Source organism: Canis lupus, chromosome 20 (genome assembly GCF_003254725.2).
Source record: "Canis lupus dingo isolate Sandy chromosome 20, ASM325472v2, whole genome shotgun sequence".
Classification (NCBI taxonomy): domain Eukaryota; kingdom Metazoa; phylum Chordata; class Mammalia; order Carnivora; family Canidae; genus Canis; species Canis lupus.
Genome location: NC_064262.1, coordinates 50,384,170 through 50,406,189, shown reverse-complemented (window position 1 = coordinate 50,406,189; position 22,020 = coordinate 50,384,170). Strand labels below are relative to the sequence as shown.

General features: G+C 51.8%; 2 protein-coding genes and 3 long non-coding RNA genes across 7 annotated transcripts in view; 2 read left to right on the top strand and 3 right to left on the bottom strand.

Moving 5' to 3' along the window:
• Positions 1-2,117: 2,117 nt before the first annotated feature.
• LOC118351629 (uncharacterized) lies at positions 2,118-2,850 on the bottom strand. Its single transcript, XR_004807349.2, has 2 exons — positions 2,547-2,850; positions 2,118-2,407 (listed from the first exon to the last, which is right to left on the bottom strand). It is a non-coding gene; the product is annotated as an uncharacterized LOC118351629 (long non-coding RNA).
• Positions 2,851-5,350: 2,500 nt separating this feature from the next.
• On the bottom strand, positions 5,351-13,038 carry SPC24 (SPC24 component of NDC80 kinetochore complex). Its single transcript, XM_025457567.3, has 5 exons — positions 12,643-13,038; positions 7,594-7,738; positions 7,321-7,425; positions 7,129-7,205; positions 5,351-5,561 (listed from the first exon to the last, which is right to left on the bottom strand). Exons 1-5 carry the CDS (start codon positions 12,800-12,802, stop codon positions 5,455-5,457), a joined length of 594 nt encoding a protein of 197 aa, XP_025313352.1. The 5' UTR covers positions 12,803-13,038; the 3' UTR covers positions 5,351-5,454.
• LOC112666528 (uncharacterized) lies at positions 12,856-20,407 on the top strand. 2 transcript variants are annotated; one of them, XR_003140885.3, is made up of 3 exons: positions 12,856-13,553; positions 14,106-14,329; positions 18,465-20,407. It is a non-coding gene; the product is annotated as an uncharacterized LOC112666528 (long non-coding RNA). The 2 variants fall into 2 exon arrangements; XR_007404403.1 differs by having other exon boundaries at positions 14,106-17,059.
• KANK2 (KN motif and ankyrin repeat domains 2) overlaps positions 19,598-22,020 on the bottom strand; it is a 25,674-nt gene continuing 23,251 nt past the window's right edge. For both annotated transcript variants that reach the window (XM_025457573.3, XM_025457572.3), the window contains one exon: positions 19,598-21,767. In XM_025457573.3, coding sequence (XP_025313358.1) covers positions 21,714-21,767 — 54 coding nt within the window. In that variant the 3' untranslated portion in view covers positions 19,598-21,713. The remainder of the gene's footprint in view (positions 21,768-22,020) is intronic.
• LOC118351628 (uncharacterized) overlaps positions 21,727-22,020 on the top strand; it is a 2,844-nt gene continuing 2,550 nt past the window's right edge. Inside the window, exon 1 of the long non-coding RNA XR_004807348.2 lies at positions 21,727-21,854. This is a non-coding gene — a long non-coding RNA (uncharacterized LOC118351628). The remainder of the gene's footprint in view (positions 21,855-22,020) is intronic.

The window sequence follows — 22,020 nt, the reverse complement described above, 5'->3', positions numbered from 1 at the left end:
GCGGGCGCTTCTGGTCTCTGGCCTCGGCCGTTTGCTGCTCCAGGACGAGTGACCGGCTTCCTTCCTCGGGGCCCCCGCGGCGACACTGCATGTGAGCCACATGCAGGACTCAGAGCTTCATGACAAGTGACAGCAAGCCGTTGGCGGGGATGAACGTGGCTGCTCCCCAGCGCGGCCCCTGAGCACAGGGCAGTGTCAAGCGCCCATTTCACAGATGGGCAAGGGGAGGCTCGGGTGGCTGGGCTCAGCCCACACGGCTCGGGGAGGACCGAGAGGCCACCCCTTGCCTTCCCCTACAGGCCGCGAGGGGTGGGGGGCGTTCTTGGGGCTCGGACAGGGTCCCCTACCGGAAGGCCCCCGGCAGGACTCCAGGCCTGCACGCACCGCCAGCTCCCGGCCTGTGGGCTCAGCACCAGAGCACCGCGACGGAGCCGGTTCTGGGGGGCACAGGACTCTGCAGCTCGGGGCACTGTCACCCCCAAGGACAGGGTGGGGGGCTGGCAGTCCCCTGCGCCTTGGCTCTGAGGGCTCAGCAGCTCCGGCCAGGGCAGGGTGGGTGGCGCGAGGAAGCTGCTCCCCTGGGCTTGGTACCCCCAACTCTGTCCTCTGCTGCCCCCCACCCCCACCGGCGGCCCAAACCACAGCTGCCTGCGGTGAGTCAGGCTGGAGCCTGCGGGGCGAGCCCAGGTCCGGGGGGTGTGGGGGGGAGGGCTGCCCGCACCCTGCAGCTTCCCCAGCCAGCCCCCCTCCACTGTGGGGGGCCAGGACCTCCTTCGGGCCCCCCGGAAGTGAATTCTCCGACGGCGGGGTGTGGGAGAGGCTGAGGGCCCCGACGGGGGGTGAGCCCTGGGCACACCATCCACCCCCGAGCGGGGCAGCGGCCGGGGCGGGAGGGGTTGGAGGCGGGGCAGCCCTGGGACTCCTGGGTCTGGTCCAGCCTCCCCTCCAGGCGGCTCGGGTTTCAGCCCTGCTTCCTGCCCTGGTGGAGGGGCTCCCTCCTCCCCGAGCCCCGCCCTCCCAGGCCCAGCTGCTCTGCTCACCCTGGCCTCTGCTCCCACGCTGGGCCCGGGACGGAGTGGGGAGAGCTAGGGGGTTCACAGCAAGACCAGCCCCCTAGAAACGCGGGGCTAGAGCAGGGTGGCCTGCGCTCAAAGGTCGTCATCAGACTCCCTTTTCCTGGGTCCCAACTCTGGGGTCCTGCCTGACATCTGAAATCCCCCGCGGATCTTCTTGTGGACTGCAGGCCCAGTGTGATCCAGCAACCACTCCCTCCTCCCAACCCTGCGTGATCCAGCCCCTTGCCCCACAGTTCCTGCAGGCCTCTTTGCTACCTCTGAGCACTCACTTTGCACTGGCTGTTCCCTCTGCCTGGATCACCACCTCCACACTTCTGTCTCCTAGGGCTCAAGTCTGGGCTCCAGTGACACCTCCTCTCCAGGGCCTCCTACAGAGCCTCCCCCGACAGCAACAGCATTGATCACTAGCTGAAAGTTGGAGTTTAAATGCCCAAACTTTGGATCCAGGTCAAATCCTGGCTCTGCCCCTCATCAGCTGTAAGAACTAACACAAATAACTTGACCTCTCTGTGACTCAGTTTCTTCCTTCTCAACCCACTGGTCTTGGCCTTCACGGGAGTGTGGCTCCCTGACGGGGGTGCCGGGGCAGGGCACCAGTCAATCACGGATGCCCAGTTCACATTTCTGAGTCAATCAGGGAGTGTCCCCAGGAACCCCAGCACTGTCATGACATCCTGTAACCAGTCTTTCCGGCCTCTCCCCAGCCAGGCCAGAGAGATCAGGTCACGGCCTCACATCCAAGAACGAGGTTCAAATCCATCCTTGGACACCCGTCCCCCAGGCATACACACTCAGTGGGTCCCAGGCCCTTGATCTAGAAACTAGGAGCAGCTCTGACCACGGCTCAGACCAGGACTGGGAGTGGGGGACACTGGGAGGACCCACCCATGGCGATGAAGGCCTGGGGGTTCAGAGGAAGAGGCCGAGCGGGACCCTCGGGGGCAGCCAGCCTTAGGACTTTACCAGCGACTGCCCAGTGTGAGGCCTTCGCTCCCAGCAGTCCCTTGGCGCTTTCCCCAGAAACACCAATGACAAGCTGGGTCAGCTGGGCATCCGGACACTTGCCTCACAGCCACCTGTCAATAATGCCTTTATCTAGAACTTCAGCTTTACCGCTCCATCAACGCAGGCGTGAGTTCCAGTCATTGCTTGGCGTCTTCCTACCAGGGTAGCCTTGGAAAAGGCCCAGCCACCTCAGAGGCTGTTTCTCCTCTGAAAAGCCCGAGATGCTCCTCCATGGACCCTACAGCCCCACTGTGGGGGTTCAGACTCCAGGGGTGTCATTGTCCTGTGACTGTCAAGCCTGGATCATGCCATGCCTCTTTCCCCATCTGTAAAATGAATACTCTTTACTGGCTTGGGATGGTGCTGGGCCCGGGCTGGCCCTGGGGTGGGGGTGGGGGTGGTGCAGGAGGAAGGGTGGGGGGTGAGGGGGTCAAGCCTCAGCACGACAGGTGCAAGGCCAGTTACCTGGCTCCCCACTCCCTGGTCCTGGGGACACGAATCTTGCTTCTACCTCCACCGGGCTGGGCCCAACACTCCGCATGCCTGTGGCCGGCCTCCAGAAATCAAGAGCTGGTGACCACTGGTGACCATTGCCGCTTGGGCGGCTCTCCAGAGGAACGACAAGCAGGAATGGGGGTAGGGGTGCAGGCTGGAGGTCTGAGGCTGTCCTGCTGGCTGTCCCAGGCATCCAGCCAGCACTGGGCAGTGAGTCAGGGCCCAGGCATGCAGAGGGCCGGGGCCTCTCCAGGCCCCTGTGAGCTCAGGCACCTCCCTGAACCCGCCCGCCAGGCCACGTTCCTTACTGGCTTGCTCACTCCTTCGGCCAGACCCGGGGCTGCCGGGGGAGACGAGAGGAGCACGGCCACTCTGAGCCTGGGCTCACGCAGCCTCCCCGAGGGGACCTTCCTCCTGGGGAAACTGAGCTCCGAGCAGGCCAATACCTCCTTGGCCTCCGCCCAGAGCCAAGCAAAGGGACTGCCTGGAGGGAGACGGGCCCGTGGAGGGCTTTAGGGCCAGGGCCAAGGGCACTCCTAGGTTCTGGTCTGTAACATCCCGCCCCCCACACCTGCTCTCTCCCGGGCACTCAGTTTGCTAGCCGGCAGGTCTGCTGGATCAACCGCGGGACGCATGCCTCATTGCCTGCCCCGCAGCCCTGAGCTGGGCTGGGGCTGCTCTGACATGCTCACGGGGCCCACTAGAGTGGGGGGGCGCTCCTGGAGCCCTCACCCACGCGGCTGGGCAGGTGGAGGCCAGCTGTGTTAGCAGGAATGCCCATCAAGGTGACAGCAGCTACTGAGCCAACCACAAGTGGATGCCTGGCTGGTTCTTGGCTGAGGCTGCAAGGCCAGAAAGGTGGGGGTGGGGGTGGAGAGATGAGGGGGGAGGGGGCAGGGAGGAGGACGACTGCCTCCAGTGTGCTCCACATCTGTCACGACTGAGGGGGTGCTCCTGGCATCCAGAGGGTGGGGGCCAGGAATGCTGCTACATGTCCTACGGCGTCCAGGACAGCCTGTGAGAATGACTGGCCCCGATGTCCCTAGGGCTGGGGTGGGAAAACCATGGCCAAGGTCAAGTTTTCTGGAGGCCGATGGTACAAAGAGGGGGCTCTGCGCCCATCTCATGCCATAAAAGACCTTACTGATCTTGAAAATCAACAGCTCAGGAGGGCTTATGTGACCACTTACTCGAACACATTAAGTCAAGCTCTTGGCATAAAAACAGGGCCTCCGAAGCTCTGGGAATCTCTGTGAACCGAATGACCTGCTCTGTCTCCCTAGTCCTAGAGCCCAGGCTCCCTTGCCCCAGAAGCTGCAAGGGTGACCTGGACAGACTGTCCGGTGCCCATGACACGCTCAGATGCTGCTAGACTTGCTGCTTACGCTCCCTCTACCTAGCACGTCTCCTCTCCAATTATAAAAAACTGTCACATTTGCACTTACTAGAAACAGAGCAGTTATAGAGGCGCGCACGAAACCCCAGACCCGGAGGACCCAGAGGCTCGTGGGACCATAACAAATCTACTGACGAGGCTGCATATAGAAGGTGGCTGGTTAGGTTTGAGGAGGACCAACTTCCCCTTCCCTACCCTCAGGCAGGTGGGCCGTAAGCGTCCCATTCTTAGTGGTACCCCAAATCACTGAGGATGGCGGATAAGGGAACATATAGAATGGCCTGGGTCGTATGCTGCATCAAGTAGATTTACATCAGGAGCACGGGACTCTTGCTCTCGTAGCGAGTTCGTGCCCCATGTTGGGTGATTATAAATATATAGACTAAAAAAAGGGCAGCCCCGGTGGCCCAGTGGTTTAGCGCTACCTTCAGCCCAGGGCCTGATCCTGGAGACCCGGGATCTAGTCCCACGTCAGGCTCCCTGCATGGGGCCTGCTTCTCCCTCTGCCTGTGTCTCTGCCTCTCTCTCTCTGTCATGAATAAATGAATAAAATCTTAAAAAAAAAAAAAAAAAAAAGAACGAAATGTGGAACTCAACATCAAAAAAAAATTAGCTGTTTGTGATAAAAAAAAATAAGTAACAGTGGCACACACAACATAACTTAGTCTTCCCTTCCTCCACACAGAGAGGTCCAGGGCTGGGGCACCTCGCTGGTTTAGTTGGTCATGTCCAACTCTTGATCTCAGCTCAGGTCTGGTTCTCTGGGCCATGAGTTCAAACCTCAATGTTGGGCTGTATAGTGGGTGTGGAGCCTACTTAAAAAAAAAAAAAAAAAAAACCAGGGGGACCTAAGTGGCTCAGTTAGTTAAGCATCTGAATCTTTTGACTTTGGCTCCGGTCATAATCTCAGGGTCAGGAGATGGAACCCTGCATCAGGCTCCACCTTCAGCATGGAGGTAGCTTGTCCTTCTCCCTCTATACCCCCCTCACTCGCACACACTCTTTCTCAAATAAATAAGTAAATAAAATCTTAAAAAAAAAAAAAAGTCCAGTGCTGATTCCTGGGTTCCACAGTCATCGGGGAACCAGGCTCCGATCGACCCTAGAGGACTGCATCCCTCCTTACATGTGGCAACATGACTGCCAGGGCTCCAGCCAGCACTTCCATATTCCAGTTCTGGGCACACAGTGCCTAACTTCAATCACAAATGATAAAGACCCAGGATTTGTTATCACACACACTATGGCATCATTTGTATAGTGTCGCCAGAGATGTGAGGCTACGATCTGGCAGTTAGGGTAGTTCTCTATGGTTACCCAGCCAAGGCCAGTCCAGCAACTGAGGCCGAAGGCAGAAAGACACCCAGTAAAAAACCTGTTTGTGTATAAACGTTTAATTTTAAGCTCATCTCATCACTGAGGCACCACCCACCCTCCACGGCAGATCCGCGCTGTGCGCAAACGTGTCCTCGAGGCTCCTGGCTACCAGTCCGTGTCCACCAGGTTCCAGAGGTAGTCGCTGATGAACTTCTTGGAGAGCTGGGTGCTGTCCAGGTGGATGGGCTGTGCGATACTGGGGCCGTGATGGACTATAGGGCAGATGTAAGGAAACCTGACACACACGGCCCACCCCATGACCCCAAGAGGAAAGAATACTGCCTCTAAAAAAATGTTACTAAGATATATAGAGACCAAACGAGACTTCTGTAAACAAAACGTTGAATTCTGGGCACCTGGGTGGCTCAGTAGGTTACGTGTCTGCCTGGGTAGCTCAGTGGGTTATGTGTCTGCCTTTGGCTCAGGTCATGATCCCAGGGTCCTGGGATGGAGCCCTTCATTGGGCTCCCTGCTCAGTGGGGAGTCTGCTTCTCCTTCTGCCCCTCCCCCTGCCCACATGCTCTTTCTCTCTTAAATAAATAAATAAATAAATAAATAAATAAATAAATAAATAAACAAATAAATAAAATCTTTTTAAAGGGACACCTGGGTGGCTCAATGGTTGAGCACCTGTCTTCAGCCCAGCACGTGATGCTGGGGTCCTGGGATTGAGTCCCACATCGGGCTCTCTGCATGGAGCCTGCTTCTTCCTCTGCCTGTGTCTCTGCCTCTCTCTCTTTCTGTCTATCATGAATAAATAAATAAAATCCTAAAAAAAAAAATTTTTTTTTAAAGTTAAATTCTGATAATGTACTATCTTTTTAAAAAACTGGTGAAATAGGCAGCCCAGATGGGTCAGTGGTTTAGCATCGCCTTCAATCCAGGGTGCGATCCCGGAGATCCGGGATCGAGTCCTGCATCGGGCTCCCTGCATGGAGCCTGCTTCTCTCTCTGCCTGTGTCTCTGCCTCTCCCCCTCCTCTCTGTGTCTCTATGAATAAATAAATAAAATCTTTGAAAAAAAGAAAACAGGGCAGCTCCAGTGGCTCAGAGGTTTAGCGCCACCTTCGGTCCCAGGGCCTGATCCTGGAGGCCTGGGATCGAGTCCCACGTCAGGCTCCCTGCATAGAGTCTGCTTCTCCCTCTGCCTCTCCCTCTCTCTGTCTCTCATGAATAAAATAATCTTTAAAAAATAAAAAGAATAAAAAAATAAAATAAAAATTAAAAACTGGTGAGACACATACAAAATAGACCATGGGAACCAGCTCAGTGGCATGAAGTACATGCACATGATGTGCAGCCATCCCCACCCCCTGGCCCCTGGTGCCCACCATCTACTTTATCTTTGTGGATCTGATTCCTCTTGGGGCCTCCTGGCAGCGGAACAGTAGTTCACTTTTTGTGTCTGGTTTTTTTCACTTAACATCACGTCCTCCAGGTACACCCGTGTTCTAGCATGTGCCAGAATTTCCTTCCTTCCTAAGGTGGAATACTATTTTATCGCACGGAAACACCACAGTTTGCTTATCTAGCACTTTGCTGCTAGATGATTGGGTTGCTTCCACCTCTTGGCTGTTGGGACCAAGGCAGTTAGGAACACAGGTGCAGAAATACGGTTCAAGTCCCTGCTTTCGGTGTCTTTGTGTTTATCCCCAGAAGGGGGACTGCTGGATCCTGTGGGGACTCTGGGGAGACCTGCCAGAATGTTTTCCACAGTGGCCTGGCGCTTTGCGTGGCCACCAGCAGGCGCACGGGGCTCCGCTTTCTCCACAAAGGATACTGCCTTTGACCATCCCCGGCTCACACTCGTAGTCCCACTCAATTTTACTGACTCGGTGATAAAGCTGAGCCACGTACCTGTATGAGAACACGAAAGGAGAGAGGGAGGGAGAGAAGCCAGTTACCCCAGTGCAGACTCCAGCTCAGGGCTGCGGGGTACGCACACGCCAGCACACGCACTGGGGGGACGTACACGGCTGAGGGGATGGTGACGGTTGTGTCTTCATCAACTTCCCTCTCCTGTCTCTCGAGACCGGCCTCGACCTCCTTGAGCTCCTCCAGCTCTGTGGTGAGCTGAGTAAAGCAGGCAGTTAAGGTCACCTCACTGGAGGGGGGCCTCGCGCGCTAACCCAGCCTCTGTGGGCCCAGGGCCCCCCTGACTCCAAGCGGGGTCCCTGGCTTGAACCAGCTGGCGACCCCGGGGGTGAGCCTGCGGCCCGGCCTTCGGCGCACGAGGGAAGGATATAGGAGGCTGGCCTTCAGATGTGTGTTCTCCTCGCCGGCCTTCTGAAGCTCAGCTTTGAGCTGCTGCAACTCGACCCCCCTCTGGTGCGCCTGTGCCTTCGCATCAAGGAGGCACTGGGCCACTTCTTCCTCCGTGGCCAGGATCTCTGTGGGGGAGAGGGGGAGAAGGCTGAAGCCCTACAAAGAGGTTTCTCCAGGGTCTGTCTTTGCCCCAGAAGAGCCGAGGACAAAGCCGGGGGCCGGAGTGGGGTGGGTAGGGAGGTTCATCTGCCTGAGGCCTCAGCCACTCCTGGCGTCCCTGTCTACGGCTCCCCAGGGACCTGCTGATCCTATTTGCAAAAGCCCATCACTCAGGTCCACTCGGACCTTGTAAAAGTGCTTCCATTTCACCAAAACACATCTGAATCCTCAAAAACAAAACAAAACAAAACAAAAAAACGAATGAACGATAAAGTAATCAATCAATCCAGTCCTTTGCACACCAGTCTTAATGTATAGTGTCCGGGTCAACCTTGCTGCCCAAGCAAGAAGCCTGGCACTCACTTTCCACATCCAATTAGTGATCCAGGCTTGCCCAGTCCCCTGCTCCTGCCCCCGCTGCAATCCCCTCACGGGTCCCTCCAGGATCACCCAGCTTCCCCCTCACACCTTGCTTTGGTCTCTGCTGTTGCCAGTTCCTTCTGCTCTCTGCCTCCAGAGTGGCTGCCTTAGAGACCAAATGTGAAGTCACTCCCCTGCTCGAAGACCATCCATGGCTCCCTAGTATCTCCAGGGTAAGATCCCGGTCCCTCTGAGCATCTTTACCTTCCCCGACAGCCTCCTTTCTGCCTGCTTTTCACCCCCACACATACTCTTCTCTCTGCTCCGGCTACAAAGACACCTCATCATTCTGCAAACAAGCCCCATCCTTCACAGGCCTGAGCCTCCACCTGCCTGTCCTCTGTGGGATGCCACTGTGCTCCTGCCTATCGGGCACTCCTGGACCCAGTCTTCCAGACTTCTGGGCAGTGCTCGCCTCGGGCAGCTGGACACTCTCCATGCTTCCATGACAGCCCTGCCAGCACTGAATGAGTCATTCTTCCTCTTTCTTCCTCGAACCAGGGATTGCATCTTATATTCACCATATATCGCCAGCACCTACTCAGAATAAACATGCTTTGTACGAAACATCCAGAAAGATCAAAAACACCCTAACAAGGTTACCGTGTTCCTTTCCAGAGAGCTGGAGAAATCTGCCAATTCCGAGAAGGCACAGATGGAAATGCTTCCCAAAGGGCTGGCGTTTAAGTGTTTACAAACTTACATTAAGTTAATTTTTCATCAAAATATTACATGTATATGGCTGTGAAAATTTAAACACACAGAGGAACCCTCCCCCCCCCAAGCCTCTCCACCCCTCTGAAGCAGCCACTTTCAACTCATCACTGTTTTCTCTGGCACTGACCTTCACATTTCTAAATAATTTGCTTATGCTGCTATTTCTTGATTTGTCTTTTTTTAAACAGTGCCTGCTGACTTCCTGTTAGGATAGCTGGGGATCTGGCTCTGTTCTGCAGCCTTCCTGCCCCTTCTCCCCTCACCTTCCCTATAGACAACTGAGTCTCCTTGGAATCTTCCCTGGGGGCACCCTCCTTCCCGTGGACGCTGGTAAGGAGTGCCATCACCTGAGTGTGTGCTGAGTGCTGCAGGATGACCTCAGAGCCCCTGTTCGGTGTGTTCTCACAACCCTCTGAGGGGAGTGGCTTAACCCCTGCCCACCATGGAGAGGTGAGGGACAGAAGCCCAAAAACAGTCAGTGACTTGTCCATAGGCTCTTAGCTCTGACATCTGGATCTGATCTGGATCCCAGCCCCAACTCCATCCATAATGTTAAACCCCAGGCAGGCTGGGTGATGCCATACTTCTCCCCAAACCATCAATCGAGTGGGGAGTGGGGAGGAGAGAGGAGAGACAAGAAGAGAGAGGAGGAGAAGAGGAAGACTGACTGGGGCATCCACCACACTTAAAACAACCTCCAGGGATGCCTGGGTGGCTCAGCGGTTGAGTGTCTGCCTTCGGCTCAGGGCGTGATCCTGGAGACCCAGGATCAAGTCCCACATTGGACTCCCTGCATGGGGCCTGCTTCTTCCTCTGCCTGTGTCTCTGCCTCTCTCTATCTCTGTGTCTCTCATGAATAAATAAATAAAACCTTTATTTTATAATTATTTTTTTTTAATTTTTATTTATTTATGATAGTCACAGAGAGAGAGAGAGAGAGAGGCAGAGACACAGGCAGAGGGAGATGCAGGCTCCATGCACCAGGAACCCGACATGGGATTCGATCCCGGGTCTCCAGGATCGCGCCCTGGGCCAAAGGCAGGCGCCAAACCACTGCGCCACCCAGGGATCCCAATAAAATCTTTAAAAAATAAAAAATAAAACAACCTCCAAACTCCTCCTGGGTGCTCACTGCCGGCAGAGTCTGGTTGTGGTTGACCTCACCTTCACTGCTTTCTCCTGGGTCTCCAAGTTCACTCTCACCTTATGACCTTGGCATTTCCAGTCACCTCTGCCAGGAACACTCTTCCCCCAAGCCATTCCCTGCTTAGCTCCTAGGTCATTTCAGTTTCAATCTAAATAGCATCTCCACATGAAACGTAACTGTAAAAAGACATTTAAAAAAAACCTAGCACCAAAATCACTATAGAAAACTGGAGGACTGGGATCCCTGGGTGGCGCAGCGGTTTGGCGCCTGTCTTTGGCCCAGGGCGCGATCCTGGAGACCCGGGATCGAATTCCACATCGGGCTCCCGGTGCATGGAGCCTGCTTCTCCCTCTGCCTGTGTGTGTCTCTGCCTCTCTCTCTCTCACTGTGTGCCTATCATAAATAAATTAAAAAAAATTATTTAAAAAAAAAAAAAAAGAAAACTGGAGGACACTTTCTCAAAAAATTAAATATCAAATTACCATGTGATCTAGCAATTCCACTTCTGGGAAAATACAAAAAAGAACTGAAAGCAGGGACCCAAAGAGATATTTGAACACCCATGTTCATGGCAGCATTATTCACAACAGCCAGGGGCTGGAAGCAACCCAACAGTCCATCAATGGAGGAATGAACAGAGGCAGCCCAGGTGGCTGAGAGGTCTAGCGCCGCCTTCAGTTCAGGGAGTGATCCTACAGACCCAATATTGAGTCCCACATCGGGCTCCCTGCATGGAGCCTGCTTCTCCCTCTGCCTGTGTCTCTGCCTCTCTCTCTCTCTCATGAATAAATAAAATCTTTAAAAAAATTAAAAATGGACAAATGAACAAACAAAATGAGGTATGTCCACACATTGGAATATTATTCAGCCCTAAAAAATGAAATTCTGACACGTTACAACATGGATGATTCTTAAAAACACTGCACTGGGATCCCTGGGTGGCGCAGCGGTTTGGCGCCTGCCTTTGGCCCAGGGCGCGATCCTGGAGACCCGGGATCGAATCCCACGTCGGGCTCCCGGTGCATGGAGCCTGCTTCTCCCTCTGCCTGTGCCTCTGCCTCTCTCTCTCTGTGACTATCATAAATAAATAAAAATTTTAAAAAAATAATTAAAAAAAAAAACACTGCACTAAGTGACATATACCAGACACACAACATAAAAAATAATAATAAAAAGAAAATAAGCCACACTAAATTCCAGGATTCCACTTATATGAGGTCTCTAGAATAGTTCATAGAGACAGGAAGTAGAAGGGGCTGGGAGAAGGGAAATGGGGAGTCAGAGTTTAATGAGCAGTTTTAGTTTGGGATAATGAAAACATTCTGGAGATGGGACAGTGGGGATGGCTGCACAATGATGTGAATGTACTTAATGCCACTGAACAGGACACTTAAAAATCGCTAAAATGTTGTGTTTTGTTTTGTTTTTTTTTTAGGATTTTATTTATTTATTCATGAGACACACACACACAGAGTCAGAGATATAGGCAGAGGGAGAAGCAGGCTCCCCGCAGGAAGCCTGATGCAGCCCTCGTCCCAGGACCCCAGGAACACGACCTGGGCCAAAGGCAGACAGACGTTCAACCACTGAGCCACCCAGGTGCCCCTAAAATGGTAAGTCTTTTATCAATTTTACAACAACAACAACAAAAACCTGGCACTGAGAAAAGCAGTGACAATGAGTGCTGTCAGCAGTCCCATTTCACAGATGAGGTCACTGAGGCATGGGAGGGAAGCCCGGGGATCAGGGCTCATGAGTTACCTGAAATCCAGATCAGAAGCTGAGAGAGCCCCTCTCACCTGCAGGAGAGGCTTGATGCAGCCCTCTCTCTGTAGCATGTTAAGATATTTATTAGCAAAGCTTTTCATCCTTTGCTTTAAAGGAGTCTTACATTTGATGGTGTCTTCAATTCCACGTAAACGGTATTATCCATGTAAAGCAGGAAGCACCTTTACCTGCACCGATTTATTTAATCCTCCCTGGCTCTCTCCCAGGCCTCCTTGGGTTTCTGCTAAAACATCATCTTTCAAAAGGCTTTCGCTGACCAGCCCCAAAACATCACCACTCCCTCCAACACAACCTAGTTTGTCCTTGGCCCTCCTTAGCCCATCACCTCCTGACATACCCATTTTCTTGGTTTATCTTCTGACCTCCCCTCACTAGCGCTATCAACCCACTAAAGGGATATATGGTCTTTTTCGTTCTCTGCTTCCATCCCAGGGCTGACACTCTACCTGGCACACACCAGGTGCTCAGTAAAACAGCTGAACCTCTGTAAGTGGAAATGCTGGGATTAAAACCCAGCGCTCCGACTCCTGAACCCCACTTCGGACCTTGGGTCCCCCAGCTCCTGCTCACGGAACGCTCAGAATTGGACCAGACCCTCTGAGCTCCTATATTCACTAACTCGAGGGCGCCGACATCCCGAAGCCCATTTCACGGGTGGGGAAACTGAGGTTCAGCGGGCGTACTGTCCATGGGAGAACGGGGCAGGGATGGGGGCGCCCAGGAGGGAGGGACTTGCTGCCCCCAGGCATCACCCGGGTCCCAGCCGCCCCCGGCCCCGCCCCCGGCCCCGCCCCTGACCTCGCAGCCGTTGCTCCGCGAGGTCTTGCGTCTCCAGCAGCCGCTCCACCACCTGCTCGTGGCGTCCCAGCAGCCGCCTTTGCTGCGCCTCCGCGCGGTTGGCACCCAGCAGGCTCAGCAGCCCCTGGCTCACCTCCTCCATGTCGCGGAAGGCCGCCATGACTACGCCAGGACCTTTCCCGCGCAAGTTTAACTGCCCTCAGGGCCCGCCTCTCTCCCCAGGAGCCTCATTCCCATTGGTTTGCTCCTCCATCAGTCATCAGGAATGGGCGGGCGGTAGCCTCTGGCCTCGTCTAGTGCGCCTGCGCCGGCTCCTCCTCCGTCTCCGGCAATGGCCAATCGGCGCAGGGAGGTGGGGCTTGTGTGCCTGCGGGAGTCCTGCGTGACGCGCCTGCGCAGGCTGGAAAGCATCTGGCGGCTCCTGAGGCTGTTTGTCTGTTTAGCTGTAGCTGCACCAGGGGCGCGGTGCCAGGGGCGAAGCGTTGGACCGCCTCTCGTGGGCTGACGTTCTATAGGGTGTGCGTGGGATGCTCGCAATCAGCGTAATAAATAAATAAGTAAATTCCGTAAGGATGCACAGCAAGCTGGAGCATGCAGCCAGATATATGGGGTCCGAATCCCACTTCCTAGCTTCCTTATCCTGGGCAAGTGACTTCACCCCTCTGTGCCTCACTTTCCTCGTCAGTAAAATGAGGGTCATAATAGTACCTACGTAGGGGTCGGCGTGAGGATTAAGTGAGGACGGTGCTGAGTATTCAGGGAGCACTATATTAAGGCGTTCAAGAAAACATACATGGAACCCTAGCAGGTGCGGCACCTACCCTAACGGGCACCAGACACCATGCTGTGTGAAGGGTCATAGGAGAGAAAAGACAAAATGCGCATTTATATGACAAATTTCTCAAACTGAGGTAAAGAAATCTAATTTGGCAGGTTATGACCAGCATTTTCTACAAAATACAATGGGGAAAACATCAGTGCATTGTGTGCAGAAAGTTAAGCATTGTTTTTGGGAAACTCCAAAATCTGCGAGTACTGGGTGTGACAGATTATATTTTCAAAAATTGAATACAGAAATAGTTCCAACCTTGCCACTCCCCGTCCAGAGGCAGACTTTCATTCTCCTCCTTTTGAGCTTCAGCAGGACTTGGTGCAGCAAATAAAATGTGGCAGAAAGGGGATCCCTGGGTGGCTCAGCAGTTGAGTGCCTGGCTTTGGCCCAGGACATGATCTTGGAGTCCTGGGATCGAGTCCCACACTGGGCTCCCTGCATGGAGCCTGCTTCTCCTTCTGCCTGTGTCTCTTCTCTCTCTCTCTCTGTATCTCTCATGAATACATAAAATCTTTTTTTAAAAATGTGGCAGAAAGGATACTGTGAATTACAAGCCTTGGTCGGAAACTAGGAGGCAGCTTTGTGCCTGGTGCTAGCTTGTGCAATCTCTTGCTCTCTTGCCCTCTCTCAGTTTTGGGGATACTCTTACTCAGAGCCCAGCTGCCATGTTGTGAGGAATCCGAGGTGATGTAAAGAATCTCCCAGAGGAGGTTGCAGCAGAAGCCAGCATCAACCACCAGACCAGTGAGTGAGCACAGAAGTGATTTTAGTCGCCACCCTTCGAGCCATCACATCTGACAGCAGGAGGAGCAGAGATGAGCTGTCCCCACCAAGCCCTGCTGAAACTGCAGATCTGTGAGCAAGATCATTGCCATTGTTTAAAGGCAGTAAATTCGGGAATATTTTGTTATGCAGCCTTAACATGTGGATTGCTGGGTCCCCTGTGAAATTTCTGCCTACTGTGGGTCACATAAAGGGCATCAAAGGCCACTGCTTTAGTGGCAAGACCTCACAATAAGCAAGGAAACAAATGAACAGAATCATTTTAGATAGGGACATTCACTTTGAAGATACTCCAACCCGGTCTAGGAAAGCGTCACTGGAGTTGGGGGCAGGGAAGGAAGTGACTTTAGGCTGTGTGGGCAGGGGCAGGGATGGACTCCCTGGACAGGGGACATATGAACCATGAACTAGGATCTGAGTGATAAAAAGATATTGGGAAACCAGTGCCAGGCAGAAGAAAGAGCATGTGCAAAGGACAATGAAGTGGGGAAATCTTTAATTTGTTTAAGGAATAGTGAGGAGGTCCAAGTGGCTGGAGAGGAGGAAGGAGAGAAGGTTTGGTTTCCAGGGGCCCTGAAACTTTATTCTGGTTTAACAAGAAGCATTGGAAGACACTGAAGGAAGGGCAGCTATGGAGTGTACTGGCTTCCAGATCTTCCAGAGTCTAGAGAACTCTGTGGCAGGCTGGATATGCAGAATGAGGAAAAGGAAGAAGTTGCTTCCTGGGTGTTTGGCCCAGATACCTGGATGGGTAGTGGTGGCCCAGACGGGGAGGAGCAGGCATGGAGGTGAGGGGCTCCATGAAGTGAAAGGTTTAGAGAAATGCTTAGTAGCTGGGGAATGGCCACATGGAGCTATGAAGAAGATAGTGGCTTGGCTATGAGTCTGTAGAGACACTTAGGCTGGGAATAAAAGCCAGTTGTCCAGAGGCACCAGAGACCAGATGCCACACCCTGGAAGAGAATAAGAGGAGGGGGTCCAAGGACCAAGCACTGTGATCCTCCAACTGTAGAAATTGTAGAAAAGAGAGGAGGCATAACCGGGGAGGATGGAGAGAAGCTACCACAGAGCAGTCAGAAATGTGATTTTGATTGACCATCAGGACTCTGACAGGTCCCCGATCCCACACCTGGGACCACTTTCTTCCTCAGAGCTTACTTTCTTTTTCTTTTTTTTAATTTTATTTATTTAAGTAATCTCTCCACCCAACATGGGACTTGAACTCCCGACCCTGAGATCAATAGTTACATGCTCCTCCAACTGAGCCAGGCACCAGCAGAACTTACTTTCAAGAGACAGTTTTTGAGAAGCCCCCAAGGGCTGTTTTTATGTTTTTACAGTGGTCGTGTAGCGAGGGACATGCTTAGGGCTGATAGATTTATTTAATCTTACCCAAGGGGACGCCTGGTGGCTCAGCAGTTAAATGCCTGCCTTTGGCCCAGGGAGTGATCCTGGAGTCCAGGGATTGAGTCCCACGTCAGGCTTCCTGGATGGAGCCTGCTTCTCTCTCTGCTTGTGTCTCTGCCTCTCTGTCTGTGTCTATCATGTATAAATAAATAAAATCTTAAAAAAAAAAAATCTTACCCAGGTCACAGATCTCTTTGAAATTTGATAAAAGGAATGACACAGGCTCTTCCTTGAAAAATGCATGCAACATCCACATCTGTTAGGATTTTGTACATATTTTGGGTTTAGGACCCCAGAGGGCCATCCCCAGATTTTTAGGTTAAGAAGCTCCCCAGCCTTTGTCTCATGGAGTAGCTAGCAGATGAATAAGTGATGAGAGTCTTGCAGAAACATCAGTGTGTGGGCATGGAGTTGGGTCCCTGGAGTCAGCACCTACGGTGAGCAATGCTCAGCTCCTCTTGGCTGAGTATTTATGCTAAGATTGCTATGTCACCCTCATCTGTGTGACCTTTGGTGGCAGGGGCTCACATTCTCTGTGTCTAAAGGGGGTGGATTACTTAACAATGCAGAGTGAAATAATGAGGAGATAAGACGTCAGGGGTTCAGTTTCTGGTTCTGCAGATTACCTGTGACCTTGGCAAGCTCTTAACCTTACTAAACCATGGGCTAATGATAGCTCTCTCTTATCAGCTGGGGTGGGCTGTTCACAAGATAAGCCATTTGAGATTGCACAACCATAGCCTGACAGATATAAATGCTCCTGTCAAAAAAAGGTCACTCACCTCCCTTCCAAAAAGCAAAGCAAGAATCACCTCACAACCATTAGGATGGGTACTATTAAAAAAAAAAAAAAAAAGTATTGGCCAGGTGGTGGGGAAATCAGAACTCTAGAGCATTGAGGGTGGGAATGTAAAATGGTGCAGCAGCTATGGAAAACCTATGGCAGTTCCTCACAAAATTAAAAATAGAATACCCCAGCACTTTTATTTCTAGGTATATACCCCCAACACTGAAAGTGAGGACTCAGAGATATTGCAACACTCAACATTATTTACAATAGCCTCAAAGGTGGAAGCAACCCAAGTGTCTATTGATAGGTGCTTGAACAAAATGTGGTGTATCCATTCGAATGGATATTTAGTCTTAAAAAGAAAATTCTGACAGATATGACATGGGTGACCCTTGAAGACATCGTGCTAACTAAAATAAGCCAGTCATAAAAGGATGACCACAGCATGACTCCATTTTTTTTTAAGATTTTATTTATTTATTCATGAGAGACAGACACTGAGGAGAGAAAGGCAGAGACACAGGCAGAGGGAGAAGCAGACTCCTCGCAGGGAGCCAGATGCAGGACTCGATCCCAGACCCTGGGACCCACGACCTGAACTGAAGGTAGGCGCCCAACTGCTGAGCCACCCAGGCGTCCCTCCACCTTTTTTTTTGTTTAAGGTTTTATTTATTTATTCATGACACACACACAGAGGCAGAGACATAGGCAGAGGGAGAAGCAGGCTCCCTACAGGGAGCCTGATGAGGGACTCGATCCCAGGACCCCGGGATCATGACCCGAGTCGAACGAAGGCAGACAGTCACTGAGCCACCCAGGTCCCCCTTCATGACTCCACTTACTTGAAGTCCCTTCAGTAGTTAAATTCATAGAGACAAAGAGGAGACCAACAGTAGCCACGTTGGGATGGGGTGCAGGTGGTGAAAAGTCGGTGTTTAATGGGCACAGGTTCAGTTTGGGAAGAGGAAAGTCCTGGAGATGGACAGTGGGGATGGTTATACAACAGTGTGAATGTGCTTCACATCACTGAACTGGACACTCAGAAATGGCTTCGATGGGGGGGTGCCTGGCTGGTTCAGTCACTGGAGCAAGCGACTCTAAATCTTGAGGTTGTGAGTTCAAGCCCCCAACTGGGTGTAGAGATTATTTTAAAATAATCTTTAAAAAATGGCTTAGATGGTAAAGGTCATGCATATTTTACAACTAAAAATAAAAATACATATATTAGAAAAAAGTAAAGCAAGAAACTGGGTGGTATTGGGGAACAAGGGAACAAAATATGAGCTGAATGAGTTAACAATGACAAGATGGTCCCCAGCAATTGCTTCTGGAAGGCCTCTTGACTCACAGACCCCTCTAGAAAACTGACGGGAGTAGACCTTTTAGTTCAGAAACACGTAACTTTCCAGAGGGAAAACAAGAAGAGAGGTAAGGAGAGCCATCTTTAATCACCCTTGAGGGAAGTGAGGGGCAGGACCCAGGGAAAGGCAGCGGGGATGCTCCACCTCTTGTCCTGCTGCTGACCTAGGGATACTCTTTGTCAAAAGTCATAAAGTTATATACACTTTTGTACATGGTGGGTGCACAAAATGTATGCATATGATGCCTTGATAAAAAATCAAACAGCGGGGATCCCTGGGTGGCGCAGCGGTTTGGCGCCTGCCTTTGGCCCAGGGCGCGATCCTGGAGACCCGGGATCGAATCCCACATCGGGCTCCCGGTGCATGGAGCCTGCTTCTCCCTCTGCCTGTGTCTCTGCCTCTCTCTCTCTCTCTCTGTGTGACTATCATAAATAAATAAAAAAAAAAAAATTAAAAAAAAAAAAAAAATCAAACAGCAAAACACAATGTTAAAGATTCAACTTATTAGAAAAAGCTTTGGCAGGAGATACCCCAGTGAGTTGACAATAGCAGACATTTCCACCAATTGGAACCATGGCATCTTCCACTATGCCAAACATTTCTATATTATTTTTTAAACTTTTTAAATATTTTATTGATTGTTTGACAGGGAGACAGATCACCAAGGGAAAGGGAGACAAGCAGGCTCCCTACTGAACAAGGAGACTGATATGGGGCTCAATTCCAGGACCCCAAGATCATGACCCGATGGAAGATGCTTAACCAACTGAGCCACCAAGGTGCCCTCATTTCTGTATTTTTAGAATTTTGCCTTTTGCAATCACTATGAAGTATTTTATCATGAGGGAAAAAAATATCAGTAAAGATCTTTTTCTGTGGTGTTCACAGTGGGTGTTCATTAAAACTTTCTGCAGGGGCGCCTGGGTGATGCAGTCAGTTGAACGTTTGACTCTTGGTTTCAGCTCAGGTTCTGGTCTTGGAGTCATAGCATCGAGCCCCATGTTGGGCTCTGTGCTCAGTGGAATCTACTTGGGACTCTCTCTCTCCCTCTGCCCCTCCTGCTCCTGCTCTAAAAGAAATAAATCTTAAAAAAAAAAAAAAAAAACTTGCTGCAAACATGGCAATGTTCTATACCTCCACAGTTCAATACAGTAGCCACCAGGCACGTGTGCTTAAGGAGCACAAATTAATTGTAACTAATTTACATTTAAATGGAAATAGCCACTTGGGATAGAACCCCGGGACAGAACCCCGTAGTGCAGAGCAGTAGGGAGTTTACTGTATTATTCTTGTCACTTTTCTGTTGCTCTGACCATTGTTTGAAGTAAGTCCATTTTAATTTTAATGTTTTTTTGAGAGTGCATGTGGGTGGTGGGGAGGGATGAAGCAGAGGCAGAGGGAGAGAATATTCCAAGCAGACCCCCAGCTGAGCGTGGAGCCCAATGTGGGGCTCCATCCCATGACACTGAGATCATGACTGGAGCTGAAACCAAGTCGGATGCTTAACCGATGGAGCCACCCCAGACGCCCCCAAAATAAGTTCATTTTTTAAAAAAGATTTTATTTATTCATGACAGAGAGAGAGAGAGAGGCAGAGACACAGGCAGAGGGAGAAGCAGGCTCTATGCAGGGAGCCCGATGTGGGACTCGATCCTAGGACCCCAGGATCATACCCCGGGCTAAAGATGGTGCCAAACTGCTGGCACCTAAGTTCATTTTTAAAAAGAGATCTATTTTAAAGCTTAAAGAGGAGCACAGTGAGACAAAGACCAGGCATTCGTGTGTGGACATTATCATACGGTAGCTTTATTAAATTCTTTTACCTTCTACAACGCGATTACAAAAAGGAATACTTCATTTAAGTGTAATACTGTCTTTATGGACGTACCGTGGTCGGAAAGTGGAGCTAAAGGTCACGAACGAATACACGTGAGAACAGGGACAAAGGCGGGACGTCCCTGGAGCCTAGTCTAGCACAGCGAGCCCAGTGGGTAGGGGAAGGGAAGCAGGGATGAACAGAGACTTATTTGGGGGGCAGTGGTGGTATTGTCAATGAGCTGCTTCTAGGAGCTTAAACCCAAGGGCCGGCTCAGGGGCCAGACACACAGGCGTACAGCTTTGGTACCATATCTCAAAGCTGCCCAAAGTCCTGGCCTTGTGTCACACACAGCAGTCGTCCCCAGTCAGCTTTGTTTTTGTTTTCTCTCCAATTTACATACACACACACACACACACACACACACACACACGCGCGCATGCATGCACACGCAATCGAGGGTGTCTTCTTTGACCGTCCAAGCTCTTCTGTCTCAGGTACCTCCCTGCTGTCAAAATCAAAGCACGCCAGACTCCATCAAGCCAAGAAACCCCTTCTTTCCTAGGAGAGAAGCCAGCACTTCGCTTTCCTGAATGAACATGAGCACTCAGGGCTCGCTCTGTCCAGCTGCGGTTTGGCTCCGACCCTGGCAGCTGAGCTGAGAACCGGACGAGAGGGGACAGGACGCTGATTAGCTGGGGATCTGACTCCCTGTCTGTCACAAGGCACTTCTCAAGGCTCCGAGCCCATCCCCCACCCGCCCCCCCTTTTTTTTTCTTGTTCACCAAAGGAAGGAACTGGAAAGAAAACTCTGTTAAGATTCTGAGGACAGAACAGGCCATGAAGGAAACTGTGTGTGTCTGGTGAGCCTGATTTCCAGCAGGCCCTGGTCCAGGCAGCTCCGGAAAGCCCATAGGTTGTTTAAAAAAAAAGAAAGAAAAGAAAGAAAAGAAAGAAAGAAAGAAAGAAAAAGAAAAAAGGGAAAAAACAAAAAACCATCACCAACCCCAGCTGGCCTTTGTTTGGTTTTCGGCAAAGCCCTGTCTCTTTAAGTTTGCACTGGGAGCCCTCGAGGGCAGCCAACTTTTAATTGTGCACACATGGAGTTTCTGGAGCTTGCCCTGTGCTTTGCCAGCAAGCGCATGCCCTGTTTTATCCCCCCTCCTTTGAGGAGAGAAATTCTGGAGTCTGGGGAGGTGGAAGGCGGCCCCCGTGTTACCAGGGTTCCAAGCCCAGGGACGCGGCAGCTGCTCTGGGAACCGATTTCATTTCCTGCATCCCTAGGTCTGAAGGATTTTCTAGGAAAATTACTATTTGCCAGGGCCTCCACGCAGGGAGGGGACGGATTTCTGTGTGATTCTTGCATGTGAACTGCTCACACATCTCGGCTGCTGGGTCCTGAGCCCCCCTGACTTGGAAGCAGCAGGAAGGACTGAGCTTCCAGCCCTGAGTGACAAGAACAGAATCTGGCTTTGCGAAGAGACCAGAAGAATATTCTCCCAAGAAAGCGGTTGGAGGGGGGGGGGGTTTGAAGTGGACAAAACACTATTATCTGGCAGACAAGTAAATGTGGGGTGGGCGGGAGGGGGCGGGGGTGTCAAGCCACTCCAGATGTGACCCGCGCATAATGACATTCGGGATTAAAATGAAAATATGCAATTCCAGTGACTTTCAAATTTGGCAACAAGGAATAGGATTTCCCCCACTCCCCCGATAATGACTCAAAAATACGGTATTCTCCTTTTCACCCCGCTCCATGCATAATTGCCAGCTGATTGTTCTCCATGTTCTTGTTCTTCACAAACCCACGCCCCAGCATCAGCCACTGGCGCCAATTTATGGAAGAATTTAGCTCCAGTCTGCGCTGCGGCCGCTTTGAACTGGCGTACCAGGGAGAAACCCGCTTTAGGCTGGAGTCTTGTTGCAGTTCCTCCTGGGAAGCGGAAGGAAAACCCCACTTGCCTTTGAGACTTGGGCCTCGGTGGGTCGGTGGGTTGGTGGGTCGGCGTGGGGGCTGGCGAGGGAGGAGACAAGGGGCAAGGGAGGAGGGACGGTTGGCTCTGGGGCTGGTCTCCCTCACGGCTACTCTTCCGCAGAGGATGACGCAGGGCTTTCGTCATCTGACATCGGGGCAAACTGAAACAAGAAGCAGAATTCTTTTTGTTTGGCATCACTGCCAATGCCTACGTGGCGCCAACCTTGTTGGCTGGCCCTGTGGCTGAGGTGAGTGAACAGAACGCGGTCCCTTGGCCTCGAGGAGGGGATGTTCAGAGCAGCACACGAATGCAGAGGAGGATTTTCATCACGGATTAAAGGATGGAGGGGAATGAAAGTGGGGTACAGGTAGTCAGGGCAGGGGGCCTTCTGGGCTGAGTGATGCTGAGGGGCC